The sequence below is a fragment of the Sitophilus oryzae genome, unplaced genomic scaffold (genome assembly GCF_002938485.1).
Source record: "Sitophilus oryzae breed Bouriz unplaced genomic scaffold, Soryzae_2.0 scaffold_60_pilon_pilon, whole genome shotgun sequence".
Classification (NCBI taxonomy): Eukaryota; Metazoa; Arthropoda; class Insecta; order Coleoptera; family Curculionidae; genus Sitophilus; species Sitophilus oryzae.
In genome coordinates, this window is record NW_022147207.1 from 285,245 (window position 1) to 304,866 (window position 19,622).

The 19,622-nt window shown below is 33.7% G+C and overlaps 1 protein-coding gene across 1 annotated transcript in view; it reads right to left on the minus strand.

Moving 5' to 3' along the window:
- Window positions 1–19,301, minus strand: part of LOC115887684 (acetylcholinesterase) — a gene marked incomplete in the record, with an annotated part of 242,446 nt that extends 223,145 nt beyond the window's left edge. The window contains 1 exon segment of the mRNA XM_030907142.1: window positions 18,022–19,301. Within this exon segment, the coding sequence (XP_030763002.1) occupies window positions 18,022–19,159 (1,138 nt within the window).
- Between the last annotated feature and the right edge of the window lie 321 nt (window positions 19,302–19,622).

Genomic DNA, 19,622 nt, shown 5'->3' on the forward strand with positions numbered 1-19,622 from the left:
TTATCAGAGTACTTCGTTCCAGTTGCAGTATTGCTATTGAATGTGCCTGAGTGTAATGGATATTCTCCTTCACTAGTTGATAAAATAATCAAAGAAAGCGTGGGTATAGGTTAATGATTTCTGAAATTCGACTTTTCAATTTGGAAAAGATACATCAGAATATTTTTCAATACCGTTTGATAGAAAGTTATCCTGTGGTCTGAAAGGAATTTTTAATGCCAAATTATAAACTTGTATACAGATTACTAATAATAGATTACAACAGTTATTGGGGAATCCAAAGGATAAAATACCTCCACTGGAAAGGTCGGAGTATTTGTAAGAATTTCTTGTAAAAATTGTAGTCAGAAATATGTTGGACAAACTAGAAGATCAATATTAACTAAGATTCAAGAACATTTAGCTCGATGAATGGTAGACCGGATAAAGCTTGCGTTGCCAGACATATTATTTGATAATGAACATTGTATAGATCTTAATAATTTAAAATTAATTAAACAAGTCTCAAATTACAGGCAATTAGATGCATGAAGCATCAAATTAATAAATGTAAAGATGGTATGAACAGAGTCAACGGTCCAATTCCTTCAAGTTCTTTGTTCCTACTACTCTAGTGGCGAAATCTAACTGTTACGCTCAGTTAGCTCTGGCTCAGTTGGCTAGATTTTACCACGCCCACTCGGTGCCCACTGGGCGAGTATATAAACGCTCAACTTGTAGATTGTACTTTAGTTTATAATCATCTGCTGATGATGCTAACATGGTTAGCGAAACGCGCGTCCAGTGTAAAAGTAAAAGTGTTTTGGTGTATTGTGGTGATTTAGTGTTTTTATTTTGCTATGCCTTTATTTTCGAGAAAATTTAGTCCAAACATAAGGTATATTTTGTTGAGGTTTGACCATCAAAATCTTTAAAATAAAGAAGTTGTCTAAAAATGTGCTACAATACAGATATTTTTTAGTATAATTCTTTATTTTTAATTTCCTTCTTCGTATTTGTGTAAATAAACGCTTATTTTGCTACTTTTTCAGATTAGTGAAATGGACCCTTAAGGATAAAAATATTCGGATGTAAATTTAAGCAGGTAATTATGAGAATAAACTTCACGCGTACCATTATATCAAAGTTTATATATCCATTTAACGCCATAAATGTTTAAAATTCATAACGGCCCGGGCAAAAAGCGGGAATCATTTCGCGATTATTGTTTAATCAAAATTCGTAACGGCACCGGTTATCCCCCGTTTTATTTAATACACTCCTCGTCAGAAATAATAGCAACGTTTATAAGCATATATAATATATTCATATATTCGCACGTAAGAGGCGGCCTTTAATATATGACGGCGCTATTCGTGTAAGTAAAAATATTAGGCGGTTTTCTGTTGTTATGCTTTCGGAAATTTATTACGCGTGAGTTGCAGGAATGGTATATCCTTTTTGAGGGTGTTCCAAGCCCCTGATCTGACAATTCTCCCAGTACTAATTCCGTTAGTGACCATTCTAATCATTGTCGCATTGGCATATCTACCAATGACAATGTGCAGTGGTGTTAGATCTAGAATGACCTCCATTGCTGCTGTTGGACAGTTTCTCATGGCTCCTGTGAAGCGAACGCATGCTAGTGTCTGGACTTTGCATAGGTTTAACCTTACCGTCCGTTGCTCTAGTTTTTTGTACCAGGCAACTGCTCCACAAGTAATCATGGATGCTTACTATCATGGTAGGTATACATCCAGCGCAAAATGTTGGGGGAGCAGCCCCATCTATTTCAGCCAGTCTTCTGCATATCATGAGAATGGTTGCTCGTATGTTCTTATGCCTGTTCCACAGGTGTTTACTGTCCAGGGTTATTCCCTGTTATTTAACTTCCTGTGTTAGCAGTATTTCCTTTCCATATAGTTGGATTCTTTTCAAGTTTTCAGACTTCGCCTTCTGGTGAATGGCACTATCGCAGTTTTGTCTGAGTTGATACTCAGCCCGACAGTCCTGCCATCTCTCAGCGATGCGGGGTCCTCTTTGGATAATATCGCACAGGGTGCCTTCGTAAATGTTTCCCCGAGCGATCATGACTATGTCATCTGCATACCATATGCAGTGTATTCCCGCTAGAGTTAATTCATCTAGTATTTCATCCACCACCAAGCTCAACGGCAAAGGGGAGGTTACTCCACCTTGTTGAGTTCCTTGCGTTGTTTAACAGCTACAGTTTTGGTGCCCATCTGAACCTCTGCTGTTCGTGTTGACATTTCCCAAAACCAGCGAATAATGGTTCTGTTCACCCCTCTTGTTTCTAGAGATCGCCTGACCACCTTATGTGGTATATTGTCAAAAGCCCCCGCAATATCCAAGAAGGCACAATTTGCTGTTTCTTTGCTATCTAGACTTGTCTGTATTAGCTCAGTTAATTGGTACAGAGCAGTTTCTGTGGATCTGCCGTTCTATATGCATGCTGACATCATGCAGTGGTTTAACTTTTAGATGATTTTCTCCAGTATGGTTGTCAATTACTTTCTCCAGCGTTTTTTGTATGAACGATGTGAGACTATTAGGCCTAAATGACTTGGAATTTGTCCAGTCAGTTTTGCCTATTTTGGTATGAAGATTACTTTTGCTCTTCTACATGTGGTTGGTATATATCACATCGCTAGACTGCTTCTTGTAATGCTTAGTAGATGGTGAATAGCTATTTGCTGACCCTCCTTTGCCCAGAAGGGCAAGAAAGATCCCATCCACTCCTGATGCTTTATAGGGCTGAAAGATGTCGATCGCCCATTTCAGCTTATGTTCTGTTATTACTAGCTAGGCCACTTCCCAATCTTCCCTGCAGGGATTGTGGGGTTCAGTGGGAGCTACATATAAGTATCAATAGGTATGGTACCTGGAAAGTGTGTATTAAGTAGGAGATTTGCTCTCTCTTCCTCTCCCTCCATGTAGCTTCCGTCAGATTTCTTAAGTGCCATGATGGGGATAGATCCACTCTTGGCCATAGCATTGTGTAATCTAGCTGCATCACGAGTAGAAGTGATGTTTTCTCAAAAGGATCTAAAGTCAGACAGTTTTGCCCTTCTTATCTCCTTCTTATACTCAGTTAATTTCTCGCTGTAGAGCTGCCATTCGCCACTGGATTTAGCTCTATTAAAGAGTCGTCGACCTCCGATCTAAGTTTGGCCAACTTCTTGTTCCACCATCGCTTGTTGTTACTTTTTTGTATGCCTTTACTTGCGGGGCAACTAGATTCATATGCATCCAATATTGCACCGCTGACTTCCCTTGCGTACCATTCTAGATGCAGATGGTTTCTGGCCCTACTTGCATCTATACGGTTTAGGTTGTCTACGAGATTGGTTTGGTTTGGTTTGGTTTGGTTTGGACTGAATTAAAATTGGTCGGAACGTCAATCATTAAACAAAATGTAAACACAAGTTTCGTTTTATTTACTACTGACTTAAAACAAAAGATTTTAAAAACTTAAAATAAAAGCTATATATAAATGTTTGTAATGACACTTATTTAGATTAAAACCCAAGAATAGAAGTTTTATTTGACTATTTTTCAGATCTAGCTTTGTTTTTAAAGAACAAATTAAACCCTTTTGAATGATACCAAATTTGTTAAAATCAGTCAAACTAAGAGTCATGTAGTATATTTACATCACATATCTTCCTCTATTTCACCTAATTTTGTATGGTTTATTAAATCTAAATATATTAATGTATTGTTTGGTTAAGATCTAGATAATATTAATTTCCATCATAAAGAAGCATAAAATATAAAAGTTGCATAGAAATATAAATAGTAATGCTTTATAATTTTTGAAATACCAGATGAATTTATTCGCTTTCTCCTCGTCTATGCTCAAATTTATGCTGGGGACGTACTCTCGACCGTCGATCGTGCGACTCCAGTGCCCGGCTACAATCGACTTTCCGATTTCCGACCGATCGTGCCGCTCGCTCTCGCCGATACCCCTTCAGTGCGCGCGGAGCTTAAAGCGCCCAAGCTATCAGAGTATATCACGATATGTCCTATTGGTCTATCAGCGATTTTCTCTCACATAAAACCGGCCGCTTCCTTTATAGCATAAACTTCCGCTTGTAGAACATTAGTCATGCTATAGCCTTAAATATCGTCGGATGTCTAGTTACTCTGAAAAGATACCTACTTTTATGCTGAGGAGTTTAGCAAAAAGACACTGCACTGAATAAAAGATGATTAAAACGATTCTAAACATTAATTTTCTACATTAAACCGAGAAACTAAAAATATATAGGTATTTATCTTTGTCATTTTTATGTCAGGGTCATAAATTTCCAGAAATGACAATGCAAAGGTGTCGTTATTCCTTATGTTTATGTTATCCCAGAAAATTCAGATTTATACGTATATTATTCAATTCTAAATTGTAGTATTAGCTTTATTCGCGAGTGACTTTACGAACTGGTCCTGAACTAGTTCACCATTAATTCAGAGTTCATATGCAGTTATTTGCGAGTTTAGAATTTCAAATTTAAAGGATGGTCTTTGCAACTCTAGAGTTGTATATACCTAGTTTATTAGTGGCGTTTGTTTTTGTTGTTGGGAAAATTTTGCAATAAAAATAAACCACAGATTTATAGACCTCAAAATTCCGCAATATTTTACCTCTTTTATAGATGATACCTAAATGATTTAACTTTGTATTATACTAGGAACAATTGGCCATTGTTTTGCTTTATCCATACTCCCAGAAACCAACGTTTATTTCAAACCTTTCGGGGTATTACTTTAATGCCACTAGACCATTAATTTTTCATCGGTTGCGCCCCGCTATTTTTAACTAAATCACAGCTTCTGGACACTGGGAACGGGGTCATCTGTATCCGATTCACACATTGGACCTGTGGATGTTTAAACATTCATCGTCCGCACGACCTATCCTCAGGATATGCAATTTTAATCGGTCAAACTGTTTCTGCTTTTCTCTCCCCACATAAAACCTTAATGATGTATATGTTGCATATTTGAGCACAGTCGGCATTTTAATTTTAATATGGCCAAATAATTTTCAAATGTACAGGGTGGGTCAAATTCGACGCAAAGATAGACGAAAACTAATATCGGTGTCTGGAGCTCAATTTTCATCGAAAACATGATGATGAAAACCGCACATCGATATCTGTTACCGTTTCGGTGTTTTTCAAAAATGTGCATTTTTAACAAATCGCTGTAACTTTTTTCCTATGGAAAATTTTGTATTTCTATGAAAACATTTCCAAAGCACCTTTTTACGTAGAATTTAATGGTGTAAGTATAATTTTTTTAAAATTAATAATTTAAGAGTTATCAACAGAAAATTTGATATTTTATTTGGGACACCCTCTATATTTTTAATTAACTGAAAAGAATTTAAAATTACCTTTCCAAAAATATAGCACACTTGATATTTTGTTATAATTCCCTTCGAAATACAGAATTTTTAAAAGTTCGCCACTTTTAACTAGTAGGCTTTGGACCCTTATTGATGATATGCCCTTAATGGAACTCGAAAACATATTTTTCCAGCAAGACGACGCACCACCTCTGAACGCTGAAGTTGTCAGCAAATTTTTGCAGCCAATTTCAAGAATAATTGAATAGCTAACCAAGAACCCAGCCTTTGGCCGTCGAGGCCGACTGATTTAGTGCCCAAGGATCTAATCCTATCGATATATTAGCGGAAGACATAAGGGTTCCTTATTCTTCCGTATAACCTAAACAAGAATTAGAAATACTTAGCAGTTATGAGAGGGTATCTTTCACCCCCCACTGGCACTGAGTTAATAAATTTCGCGAGAAATGTTCAAAAACTGCCCCGTCTGTCCATAGCAGAAGACGGTTGATATGTCGAACACCTGTAGCAAAATCTCATGTCTTGGTTTCCGATTTATTTTTATTGTTATTAGATATAATATAAATGTTTTGATGTTGGTTAAATATATTTTAAATTGTTATAAAATTCTCCATCTCTCATAGCAAATATTATTTTCGTTTTAATTGATGCTCACAGCTAGAATTTTTTTGCATTACAGTCGGTGCCGTTCAAAGCCTACTTATTTAAATGGCTAATAATATGGCTTTGGACACCTTATTGATATGCCCTTAATGGAACTCGAAAACATAGTTTTCCAGCAAGACGACGCACTGCTTCTGAACGCTGAAGATAGCAGCAAATTTTTGCAGCCAATTTCAAGAATAATTGAATAGCTAACCAGATCCGAGCCGTTGACCGTCGAGGCCGCCTGACTTAGTGCCCATGGATCTAATCCTATGGATATATTTGCGGAAGAATAACGGTTCCTTATTCTTAATTCCGTATAATCTAGACAAGAATTAGAAATACTTAGCAGTTATGAGAGGGTATCTTTCACCCCCACTGAGTTAATGAATTCCGCGAGAAATGTTCAAAAACTGTCCCGTCTGTCCATAACAGAAGACGGTTGATATGTCGAACACCTGTAGCAAAATCTCGTCAAGTGTTTTATATTTTTGGAAAGGTAATTTTAAATTCTTTGCAATAAATTAAAAATATACAGGGTGTCCCATATAAAAAATCAAATTTTCTGTTGATAATTCTTAAATTATTAATTTTAAAAAAATTATACTTAAACCATTAAATTCTACGTGTAAAGGTGCTTTGGAAATGTCTTCATAGAAATACATAATTTTCCATAGCAAAAAAGTTACAGCGATTTGTTAAAAATGAATATTTTTGAAAAACACCCTGTAACTCCGAAACGGTAACAGATATCGATATGCGGTTTTGACCATCATGTTTTTGACAAAAATTGAGCTTCAGACACCGATATTAGTTTTTGTCTATCTCCTATAGAAAAGGGTGCTTCCATTTAAAAGCGTCGAATTTGACCCACCCTGTACATGGCAACTTCGGAAATATTATAGGTTTGAAGGAAAATTTATTAAAAATATAAACTTATCGAAAAAAGTTAGGGATATTGTGTTTTAGCTAGGAAGAAAGCTTTAAGAAAGTTAGGTATTTTACGAGATTTCTATTTATATTTTTATAATACAAAATACAGTAAAACCTAGAGTTAAATACAGATTTAATCTTAACAAGTAGGTAACCTTGAAGATTTGTTGAAAAATAAAAGTGACTAATTTTCAGACGTGTTTCACCCCTATTAAGATCTCTTTCACTGCGATAAGAAAAAAAAATAAAAAATATATCGGTACTTCGGCATAACTTATATTAATTTTTTTTTATCTAACCATTCAGGATACGTTAATTTTTCCTAAAAATTTTGATTGAAAAAATATCAACTTATCTGAACAATTATACCGGGTGAGGCTCAAAAGTGGCTTACCCCTATAACTTTTTTATTTTTTCAGGATCATGACTGACTATAATATAGTTAAATAGTTACATAGTTATATGAAATACCCGGTATATTATTCCAAAACTACTTCTATTTTTCATAATTATTCATCCATTGTACAGGGTGGTCGAAATTGGCCTGTTTTAACAGAGAAAACCTATTTCCTGACAAAATAGAGCAAACTCGACATAGATGTAATGGGCTCGATTTCTGAGACACGTTTAATGGCGTAAACCGCCTGTTGATATTTTCACTACCAACTGAGATACGGGGTCTTTTTGAATTTTTTACGATTTGGAAAATTGCCCATCACTTTGGTATTTCGCGGAATAATAAAATTCTATAAAAACGTTCTTAAAGCACTATTTTAAGCACACTCCAGTGGCGTAGTCAGTTTTTCTCTAGAGTTGCTCTTTTTGTCAGAAATAATAAAAATATTATTTTTTAAATCGAAATCATAGTTGGCTATGATCTTAAAAAAATGCTGGTGTTTATATATTTATATCGAAGCGGGCCTTGATTTTGTGTTGATCAATTTACCTAATTATTTTTTATCACAATTTAATATTCTATAGTATTATTTATCTGCATAATTAATAACATTCTATATTAGTATTACCAATTATAATCAAAACGCGATGGTTACAACAGAACTATTAAATGGAGAATTTAGAGAGAATTGGATTTGAACAAGGGGTTGAAGGGAATTGAACACAGTCCCATATCTTAGCCTGCTAGGTCCTATGATTTAACTTCTTTCGACTTTTTTATGGAGGAAATTAGTAGACCTAGTATATAAAATCCATTGGGACGAGAGAAGAATTACAGAAGGCTACTAGGCAAGCTTTTCGTCTTATGCCAGTTCGCCTAATAAATCGATGTAACTCTGTGCGTAAAAGATGTTTATTGTGTTTATTGTGTATTTAACAAGCAGGTGCTCAGTTTGAACGTTCTTTAATGATTTTTTTAGAAAACTATATTCGTCACTCAAAAAATACGTTTTTTTAATCTTGTTCTTTGTCAATCGACTTCAATTGTAATTACTAATACTAATATAGGATATTATCTTGCCTTTTTAAAATCTTTAATTATGTAGATAAATAATAATATACAATATAAAATTGTAAAAAAATAATTAGGCAAATAGGTCAACACAACATCAAGGCCCGCTTTGATATAAAGATAAAAAACCCTAATACGAGTATTTCTCTCATTCTTAGAAATAAATACCCATAACTTTATATTGTTGGAAAGGATTAAACGCCAGCATTTTTTTAAGTTCATAGCCAACTATGATTTTAATTTAAAAAAATTATATTTTTATTATTTCTGACAAAAAGAGCAACTCCAGAGAAAAACTGACTACGCCACTGGATTGTTCTTAAAAAAGTGTCTTAAGAACGTTTTTACAGAAATTTATTATTACGCGCAATAAAAAAGTTATTGGCAATTTGCATTTATTGGCAATCCTATTATACGGAGCAGGAACATGGACACTGAAAGTTCAAGAGATGAATCGCCTCGAATCGTTCGAAACATGGATATATCGACGAATGCTTAAAATTCCATGGACAGCCCATATAGCAAATACCGAAGTCTACAAAAGAATAGGCAGAGAGAGAGAATTGCTCAATATAATAAAAATAAGAAAAACATCATACTTAGGGCATATATTGAGAAATGAAAAATACCACGTCTTACAATTGATAGTTAAGGGAAAGATTGAAGGAAAGAGAGGTCTCGGCAGGAAGAAACTATCTTGGTTGAGAAACATCAGAAACTGGACTCACCTAACTTTTGAAGAACTTATAAGGAAAGCCGAGAATCGTGAAGATTTTGCCAATGTGATCGCCAACCTCCACGAAAGAGACGGCACGTAAAGAAGAAGAAGGCAATTTTCAAAATGGTAAAAAATTCAAAAAGAACCCGTATCTCAGTTGGCAGTGAAAATATCAACAGGCTGTTTATGCAATTAAACGTGTCTCAGAAATCGAGCCTATCACATCTATGTCGGTAAATAAAACATGTATAAAATTAATTGACAAAAACATGATCTTGAATTGATTAAATCTTGAGTTCGGCATATTGAAAGCTGAAATTTTATTTATAGGTTAAGGATAGTCAACGTATTCGTTTTAAGTAGATCTATTAAAGAGAGGATAATTATGAGATTAATAATGTGAGATTAAAAAGCAGTTAGGATGCTATGGTTTATCTGAAGTGAGTTGGAATAGATTGGGACTTTTTTTTAATTTCGGCACTGTTTTTGTCAGCATCGTCGGGACTAAGGAAATAAGAGTATCGCTACTTCCAATTGACTTTGAAAATATGGTATAGTATTTTTTAAATGATGCGGCAATACAGTAAGGCTAAATATAATTTAGATAGATGGAGCAGGTGCCTCATAGCCTCTATAAATATCTAACCTACCATCGTCATGAATCACCCTATATAAAAACTGTTAGCCAAGTATGTATTTCAAAAACTTCTTACTTTTCTCTATATGTCTTTTTCCGAGTCTATTTCTTATTGCTTCTATTCCCTTTAAACAGACTACAGAACAAAGTAATTCAAAAGGAAATTGAAACAGTTTGTGTGTTGTCTTAATTTCGTATAGTTGAAATGGCTTCAATCAATTTAACTGTCCAACTGGTTCAATGCACTGCGCCGTACAAGACTTTTATTTTTCTTCGCTCAAATAAATATTTTTATCTGAACGAAGTTTTATTTGTGGCACAGAACGATGAAAAATGCTTTAGAAACACTATATTTAGAAAATAATATACTGAAGAATGTCTTTATTTGACATGAAAAAACATTTTATTGTTAATATCTGAATTTATTTTATGTAAAAATTCACGGAAATGTATATTTTTTCACTCAGTAGTTTTATACAGGTACGGACGAAAATTTATTAGGCTTCAGTGCAGTGGCGTGTAAATCAAACTTCTCATGTCAAAAAAACTTCCAGATACCAATTTTCATCCAAATATGACGTCACCTCCGAAATTATTTGGAAAAAATCGAAATAAAAATGATATCTCTACACCCTGTATCTCCGAAACTAAGCATTTTAGGACATACATTTATACGAACTTTTTTATTTATTTTTTTCTGCGGAATAAGTTGCCGATATTGACAACTGACAGCCAAAATATTGAAAATCTCTTATATCTGACAATAGGAATAGAGTTTGATGATTATTTTATTTATATGAAACAAACTAGAAACAAATTGTTGAAAATATTTTAACTATGTCATTATTTGTCTGTTATAGTTAACACAAATAAAAATGTCAAATATCGATAATATCAAGCATGTCTATAAACAAAATGAATATATCTTCACAAAAAGTTTTAAAGGGTCATTAAAACGTACTTAGTGATAGTCTAGTTTATATTTTAATGCCATGACTATTCATTAATTTTTTAGATGACCTTAATATATAGTTTCATTGTAGAACTTTCCTCGCTGCTGTCCACTTTTCCAGATCTGTACGTTATTTATTGGTATTTGATGTAAAGCAAAATACCTTGAATATTGTGTGTTGCACACTAAAAATCAATTCCGAAGTGAAAAGAAAATGAAAAAAGAAACTCTAAAGAAATAGTACACTGGTCTATAAATCTTTATCAATTATTTATTTATTTATAAACGTAATTAGCTAAATATAAATGAAAAACTGCTTAACTTTGAATAAATACTATTTAATGCCACTTAGCTCTAAAACTGTCAAAACCTCCCTTAGAAAATATTTTTTCTAGCCAGATACGTCTGGTTATTAAATTTTAGATATCTGTCTTCAAAGTTTACTATTAATTTCATTTCATTTACTTGCTATTTCTAAAATGAACCCAAATCTGCGAAAGTTATAGCTGCTCCAATGTTCTGTACGAACTTCTATAATGGTCCCGATATAGGTTCTTCTTAGACTCATTTTCACACATTGGAATAACAATGCATGTCCCAGACTGTTTTTTCTATATAGCTATTAACAGCACTTAATTTATGATATTATAAATGCTTTTGCAAGTTCCAGCACAGATTCAAATCCGACAAAATCAGTTTTGCAGTATATATATTTTCTAGATAACTATTTGCTTACTTTGGATACTCTCATGTTCTGCTACAAGTATCAGATTGATTCTATTGTTGCTAATTATGTTAATATTATCTTCCCAGATTATTTTATACAAGAATCCTATTTAACTTTTTTGAAGAGTTAAAAGTTGTACTTCTGTGTCGAATTTAGTTTAATTTGGCATAGTTATTTAAAAGCTATTTGCACAAACCTACCTTCAAAATTAGTTAAAAAAATAATACTGAAAGGAAGCTACAATTAAAATAACAGAAAAAGTGTGTCATTGTCAAATTCAATGTCAAATTTTGTTAACAAAAATTTGAAGGTACCAAAAAGAGAAATTATGAATTTCGCAACTCCTGAAAAAGTTACGATGGTTAAACGGCATTTTGCTGGAAATAGTATTCCCGCAGTGTTAGATATGTTCACAGCTCAGTCTCCGGAAAGCCTATACCGAATAAGTCAACAATTTAAAGACTAAACCGAAGGTTTGAAACTAAAGGCACATGGAAGGTAAGCACATGGAAGTGTGAAGACAAAAATAATTGAACAGAAAGAAAATATCAATGGCTCCCGTTTATTGGGGATGCAGTAGGAAAAGACCAGAGGATCTTTCGCAGAACGACTTCTTCTTGTGGAGCACACTCAAAAACCGTCTTTATGGGCATACTAAATACAGAAATTTAGATGTACTGAACATAACATCTCTGTGGAATGCTAAAGATTCTCCCCTTAACAGTTTTGTATTGCAAGGCGTGCATTTCACAACCATTTGGGATATTGTTTGGCTGTGAATGGGGAATTATGTAAACATTTTATTAATTAGTATACTTTAATAAAGTTCTTTGTGTTACAAATATTTCGATTATCCCTTGAATTATTTTGGATGTATATGGTATGAACGAGACCTGCGAGTGATTGAGTAATTAATACACCGCGAACACTATTCTCAGTTCAACTAATTCTTTTTTAAATGATCATTCCAGCTCAGAAAATAATTAACCATCTTGTTCAAACCACATACATTCTTGTAAAAAAAATGTGGCATCGAATTTGACAATGACAAAATCATATTTTTGCGGGTATATTAATTGTAGTTTTCTCTGGGCCGTATTATAAATTTTTAGTAATTTAAAGGTTGATTTTTGCAAATAAATTTTAGATACCTATTCAAAATAAAACGAAATTCTACAAGACAGTACAACTTTTACGCCTCTTAATACAATTTTTGCATAAAATGGTCTTATTCGACCTTTTCCAAATTTACATGGGATTTCCTATGTCCCTCTATGTGTCCCTCTACAGTCCAAAGTAAACTTTGATGTGACTATTTCATAATCATGAAATTCCATCCAGAAGTCTTGTTACTTATTTATATTAGCACTTCTTTATATCAGCCTTGTTTCTGACGAAGGGTATTCTATGTCGGTGAGACAAATTTGTTTTACAAATAAAAAGCCACTGAGGCCCTTATTAGCCTAGGCTATTAAGATCGACAAAAAAAAAGATTTTTTAATTTCACTCAAAATGGGTTATTTGGGTCATAAATGACCTAAATACAAAATATTTTCATGGTGTCTGTCTGTCGATAACTCAAAAACCGCTAAACCGATTTTAACCAAATTTGGCACAAAAATACTGTGGCGCCCGAGAATCTGGCTATTAGTTTTTGGTGGTGGTGGGGGATTGGTAAGGGGGTATGGGAGAAGGTTAAAAATTTAAAAAAATCGTAACTCCAAAATTACAGTAGCTAGCGAAATGCGGTTTTCAATTTATGATTAGGAATAATATTTGCAACAAAATTTGTAATAACATCAAAATCAGTCAAAATCGCAGTTTTTGAGATAAAAAAATATCAAGTATGGGCGGCTATACGTGCCTCCCGGCGCCAATTTTTTGTTCTAGCGCTGTATCATTCATTTTGAAAGCGACATTTCAATAGACACAAAAATGGTAGGGAACCAAAACATTTACATTAGGAAAGGGGACCTTTAACGACCATGACACTAATCAGAGACAGAGCCTTTTTTTCAAGAAATAAACCCCCTATAAAGGTACAGACAATATAGTTCTTCAAGTGCCTATACAGGGTGCTACAAATTCAAGGTACTAGATACGAAGATGGTTAAATTGTGGCAAAGTTGCGCCTTGGGATGTTCAAAAAGAGATGCCATCAAAAAAGTTTTGAAAATTTCAAGGATTGCTGAGTTTTTTTGGAAAAAACTGATTTTTGGAAAATTAATTTTATTTTCTCATAGCCACTTTATTAGGGCTATCTGATAGTATTTTTAGATTTTCAAATTAGCTGATAATTTGTGAGATACAGAGACCAACTTAATTTTTTTAAATACGGATCTGCATTTTTTATTTCAGTTTTTGAAAGAACTCGTTCTCCTGAGTACAATGATATGCCACACTGTATACTTGAGAATGTGCAATTAGTTTTTTGATTTTCTAAAAAGTAACTACAGGAAAAATTAAAATTGATTTTCAAAAAAAATCAGTTTTTTTCCAAATACTTAAGCAATCCTTGAAATTTTTAAAACTTTTTTGATGGCATCTTGGTGAACATCTCAAGACGCAACTTTGCCCCAATATAACCCTGTATAAAAACGTATTTTTTGTTCTAGCATTGTATTATTTTAAAAACGACATTTCATTAGACACAAAAATGGTAGGGAACCGAAACATTTAAATTACGAAAGGGGGACTTTAATGACCATGACACTAATCAGATCGACCAAAGATATCTCGCTGGTACCGCCATATTCCCTATAAACCACAAAAATTAAGTTTCGCCGTGTAACATCCGCTTTTCTGTTTTTGCAAATCAAACATCAGCCGTCGGAGTAGTCACGCAACGCAGTAGTATTTAACTTTTTGTACATGGCTTTTATTATCCGACTTAATAGAGTCGGAATTTATGTGAAGCGGAATATTTCTTCGGCGTTCTATCAAAAAGGTCACAGGAAATTCAAACGTAACTATAGGATTATGACAATAAATTTGGTTTTTCATCAGGCGATCCGCCTATTTTATTATCCCTAGTAAGCATACTATCAATAAAAAAAGTTGAAATTTTGAAAGCTATTAAGGTTTGTTAAATATACCTACATGCATCTGGTTAAATGACAAAATAAGATATTATACACATCACTTAATGAAAGAAGCGATAGCTTTTAAAAGAAAAATAAAAGAGGATTTTTTAATACAATCTAATAAAAATAAATGTATTGCTCATGCATCTGTAGATGTTAGTAATGTATGGCAATAATTGCTTCTCTGATTTTAAAGAACATACCATAAATAAACATAACACATGTAAAAATTAAAAACAAATTTGAAAATAATCATACAGAAAGTTTGAGGCTTTTTGGTTTTACCTTATTAAATAATTGTTACCAGGTAGTAATTGTTAATCTTAAAGTTTAACTTGATATAGGCAGCGGCGCATCTAGAGATTGAGTCTGGGAGGGATAGTGTGAATATTCAAAAAATTACTAAATTTGAATTAAATTTTTGCTGGAAAGTATTGTAACTGTGGAAAAAATCTACTTGGATTGGTTTGGATATTCTGTTTTAATTTGTATTATTAACTTTTTTTAACAATTTTATTTTATACCAAATTTTATCTTAAAAATTAATTTCTTTCTGGGAGGGGTAATTGTATAGGGCTTGTTTCTCTCTACAATTTCCTGTTTCACAATGTACCGTTTGTGTCGGGGAAGGTTTCATAGTTTCATAGTTGTCGATTTTCGAAAGAAATCAGTACATGTATATTATTTCGTATATTTTTCATTTTATTGATTTTATGGAAAGCACTGTTCATTAAAACGTTGTATCCTATGTTATAGGGCTCGTTTCTCTCTACAATTTCCTGTCTCACAATGTACCGTTTGTGTCCGGGAAGGGTTCATAGTTTCATAGTTGTCGATTTTCGAAAGTAATAATTAAAATAAATTAATTTCTTTCTGGGAGGGGTAATTACCCCCGTTACCCCTCCCGTATATGCGCCCCTGGATATAGGTAATGTCATTTTAACAGAACATCAACGGTTTTTGTAGACGTATCGTTTCAAAAAAAAAAATAAAGTGTTCTCGAATAGTTGCAGTTAAATAGTTTTTTCTTTATTCTTTGTATTTTTTGCTTCCGACGACGGAAAGAGATAAACTTTCCGAAACGTTAAGCATTTTTTTTGTTCGTTAAGCAAATTTGTTTATCAGTTGCTGCTGACAAGTAGTTTCTTGTCAGCAAGCAGCTAACTAACAGCAGGCTAACTGCTGACAAGTAGTTTCCGTTTGGATTAACGCAGCAATGTACAAAAAATAACTATTTTGTTTTGTAGATTTTCTTGCAATGGCGAAATACCCATAATATAGGATTTTTTTGGAGAGCTGAATCTGCCACATAGGTATGACTTTTTTATTACTTAATATTATTCATACCTAAATATTAAAACGAAGAATAATAAACACTTTTTAAAGCTTTCTTAAATTAAGTTGCTACTAACAATGTGACATCTGCTTCAAGGTTGCCAGTTTTTATTATAAATATATTCTGAATTATTAACAAATGGCTTTAATGGAACTTGTTTGAATTTTGTCATATTTTATGATAATAAAAAAACCGGGCAAACATTCCTTAACCCAAAAATTTTCATATTTTTACAAACTTATTCAGATTTTCGTAATAATAACTTATTTGTCAAGATTTTTTGTTGTTGTTCTGAGATTCTCTATGAGCAACTCACAAAGTTTGAAGTTTTTGTTTAATCACTTTTGTAGTGATTAACGGTGTACAAGATGTTGGCATTATTTGGTATTAATCGTGGTATTAGTTGGTATTTTTGGCTTGGTTCGTGGTATTAGTGTACAGAAATTTGTCATATTTGTCATTTTTGGGATTACCGGAAAGTGTCGTAAACCAAAAAAAAAATGCATAATTATTACGAATATTCGAATTCTTTTTACGAACAACTTTCCATTTGATCATAAAAGTCATCTACATGCCATATTTCGGTCAATATTGACGGTAAACCCGTTCTTTGGCCATTCAGAGTCGTTTTTAAGCATTTTCCGGGACTTTAAGAAAAAAAGCGTCAGAACCTTTTTCGTAGACAATGGCCTAAGTTTCTTCTTTATTTCAAGAAAAAATTTGTGAATTGGTCGAAAACTGATTTTTCGACCATTTGTGGTCAAAACCTCCTAGTTTTTTACCTATACCTCCTATACTCTTCCTATATACATACAGGGTGTCCCACTTAAGATGGATACAAGCCAATATATTGGTTGTTTTTTAAGCGATCTTTTTCACTTTTGGCAGGAGGCTGTATGGCTATAAGACGTACATTTTGCCCAGCGTAAGAAATGCGATACCTCATAGACGTACGTTTTAATGGGGTTTGATATTTTTCGAGTCAAGAGTAAACTACCCTTAGGACAGTATTTATTTCAAATCTGATAAATTATATTGAATCCTCCTTACCTAAGATACTTAAGTTCTAATTTTTATAAATATTGATACAGGGTGTGTTATTAAAATAAGACATTTTTATTTTTATTATTATTTTTTAAGTACTTACGACGCCACTGGATAAACAACTGGTTTATTATCAATAATCAATTATAACCAATTATTAATTAATAATCGATTTAAGTTTTTAGATAGCTTCCATAATAATTAAGATACGATACAAAAAATCTAAATATTTTCAATTTATTTTGTGTACTTGTATACTAAAAAACTCTTTTTAGTTAAAATTGTTTTTTTATATCAAACCCCATTAAAACGTATGTCTATGAGGTATCGCATATTCTTACCATGGGCAAAATGTACGTCTTATAGTCATACAGCCTCCTGCCAAAAATGAAAAAGATCGCTCAACAAACAACCAAGATATTGGCTTGTATCCATCTTAAGTGGGACACCCTGTATATGACAGAAAGAATATAAAGTATATATAAAAATAGTATAAATCAATTTTATTGTTCATAGAAAAGCAAGTTTTAAGAAACCCTAGTGATTAATCTTAATTCCAACAAATAGTTTCCTGAAAATATTCAAACACCATATTATGTCCTTTATGAAATAACTATTATACTTTTATAGTACCCACAGAACGGTTACTGTGCCAAATTATCTAGAAAATGCGCCACTATATTCCATTTTTATACTAACTACTAGAAACGGAAAAGTAAACTGGATTATTTTCTTGTCACCATCCTTTGAAAATGTATATTATGATTATATAATGTAGTCATTGTTTCTATAGTCTCTATTTTGAAATGATAATGTTATATTTTCCTTTAAAAATTACATTTATGGAAATATACACTAATGTTTTAGTGTATAGAAACATGTCACAATAATGTAAACCTTAATAAAAAAAATGATATATTTGATAATAATTAAAACAAGTACCCTTCCTCAACTTTAATAATTAAATTACATTTCATCAAACCCTTGAATATATTTCAAATATAATTTAGTGAAACAAATTTAATCATATTATCTACCAACCATCTTGTTTATCCAATAAATGAAAGATATCTCCAACAAAATCATTATAACTATCAATTAACTTACCCTCATCTTGATTGCTTCCCAATAAAACTTCCATATCTTCATAGTCACCTTCAGCTAACATATCCATAGGATGTTTAGGTAGAAATACCCCGTCAATGGTAGGAGTCGATGGAAAACCCAATATACCCGAATACGAATTCCATTGTTGAAGAGAGATCGTTTTCGCATCAACAGCTCTCATACAATCCAAAACCTCATGTGGATTTGTTTCTAGTAAGGATACGTTACATCCACAGTCAGTTACCAAGACTCTTCCAATTTGTTCTGCCCTTTCTCCAGACATATAACTCCATGGCGCGTTCATTGTTCCCGATTGCAAGATACCTCTTTTTGCTAAACCTTTGGTTATGGGGCTTAGTAGGTGAATGCTTACTGAACCTCCGCCTGCTGATTCGCCGAATAATGTTATAAGTTCTGGATCACCTCCAAAAGCTGCGGCATTTTCTTTGATCCAACGTATTGCCAGGGCTTGATCCCATAAACCCATGTTTCCTGGTGCTTCTTCACTGCCTTTGGCGAAATATTTGTTTAGGTAAAGGAAACCAAATGATCCTACGCGATATTGCATGGAAGCCACGATTACGTCGCTTGTTGAAGCTATTATGTCGGCGTCATAGATGTCTAAAGTTGCGGTGCCACTCATGTAGCCTCCGCCGTATATCCAAATTAAAACCGGTACTTTTGGTCGCTCAATAGGAGGTTTGTCTGAATGATGTCTGATGCGTAAGCGTTGTGGAACCCAGATATTGAGGTAGAGGCAATCTTCTGATATGTTTGTGTTAGGGTTCCACATTTCTTCACCTTCAAATCCAGGAAAGTATTCGTATCGTTCCTGGAAACAAGAGTCAGGTAACTTGGTGGCGTTCAATACACCGTGCCACGGATCAACTGGAACGGGTCTACGAAATCTAAGCTGCTCTATGGGCGGTTTGGCAAATGGAATTCCTGTAAAAACGTGAACCTCTCGACCTAAGACGGTTTTGGAGTAACCTCGTACCATTCCGCTGGTCGTTTCGACCACCAAAGGGTCGCTATGGATATCTTTGTGGGATCTGGTGGTGGTTTCCTCGCTAGGCCAAGAGTACCCGAACACCGACGACGCGGCACCGATCAAATAAATCGCGAGAAATAGCTCCATTTTGCGCGCCGATGTTTAGGGGAGCATATCGGGACGAACACGTGGATAAATATCTGTTGCTCTGGGAGCGAAGGGGAACCGAAATTGGGGATCGCGTCGGCGTGGTGAGAGTCGGCGTCCGTGAGCGCGCCAAGACCTTAGTTTGATGACAGGCCGATTCTGACTGAGGGTCGCGATTCTCGCTCGGCACAGAAGGCTTGCGCGTCCACGGCCTACTAGCTCGCGCTTTATTATTTACTATCATCGTACGGACGCGGTTATTATTTCGAATTTCCTAGGCACTGAACCCGTAATATCAAGTTCAAGGCATGAAAAGGTTTATTCGCTTTCAAAATATTACCTAATTGAACTTCAAGATCAATAGATTTTTAAAAAGTGTCTTTTGGAAAGTATAATTGTTTGTTTACTTAAATTTTCAAATATTTGAAAAATTGCATTTAATAAGAAATATATCTAACTAATA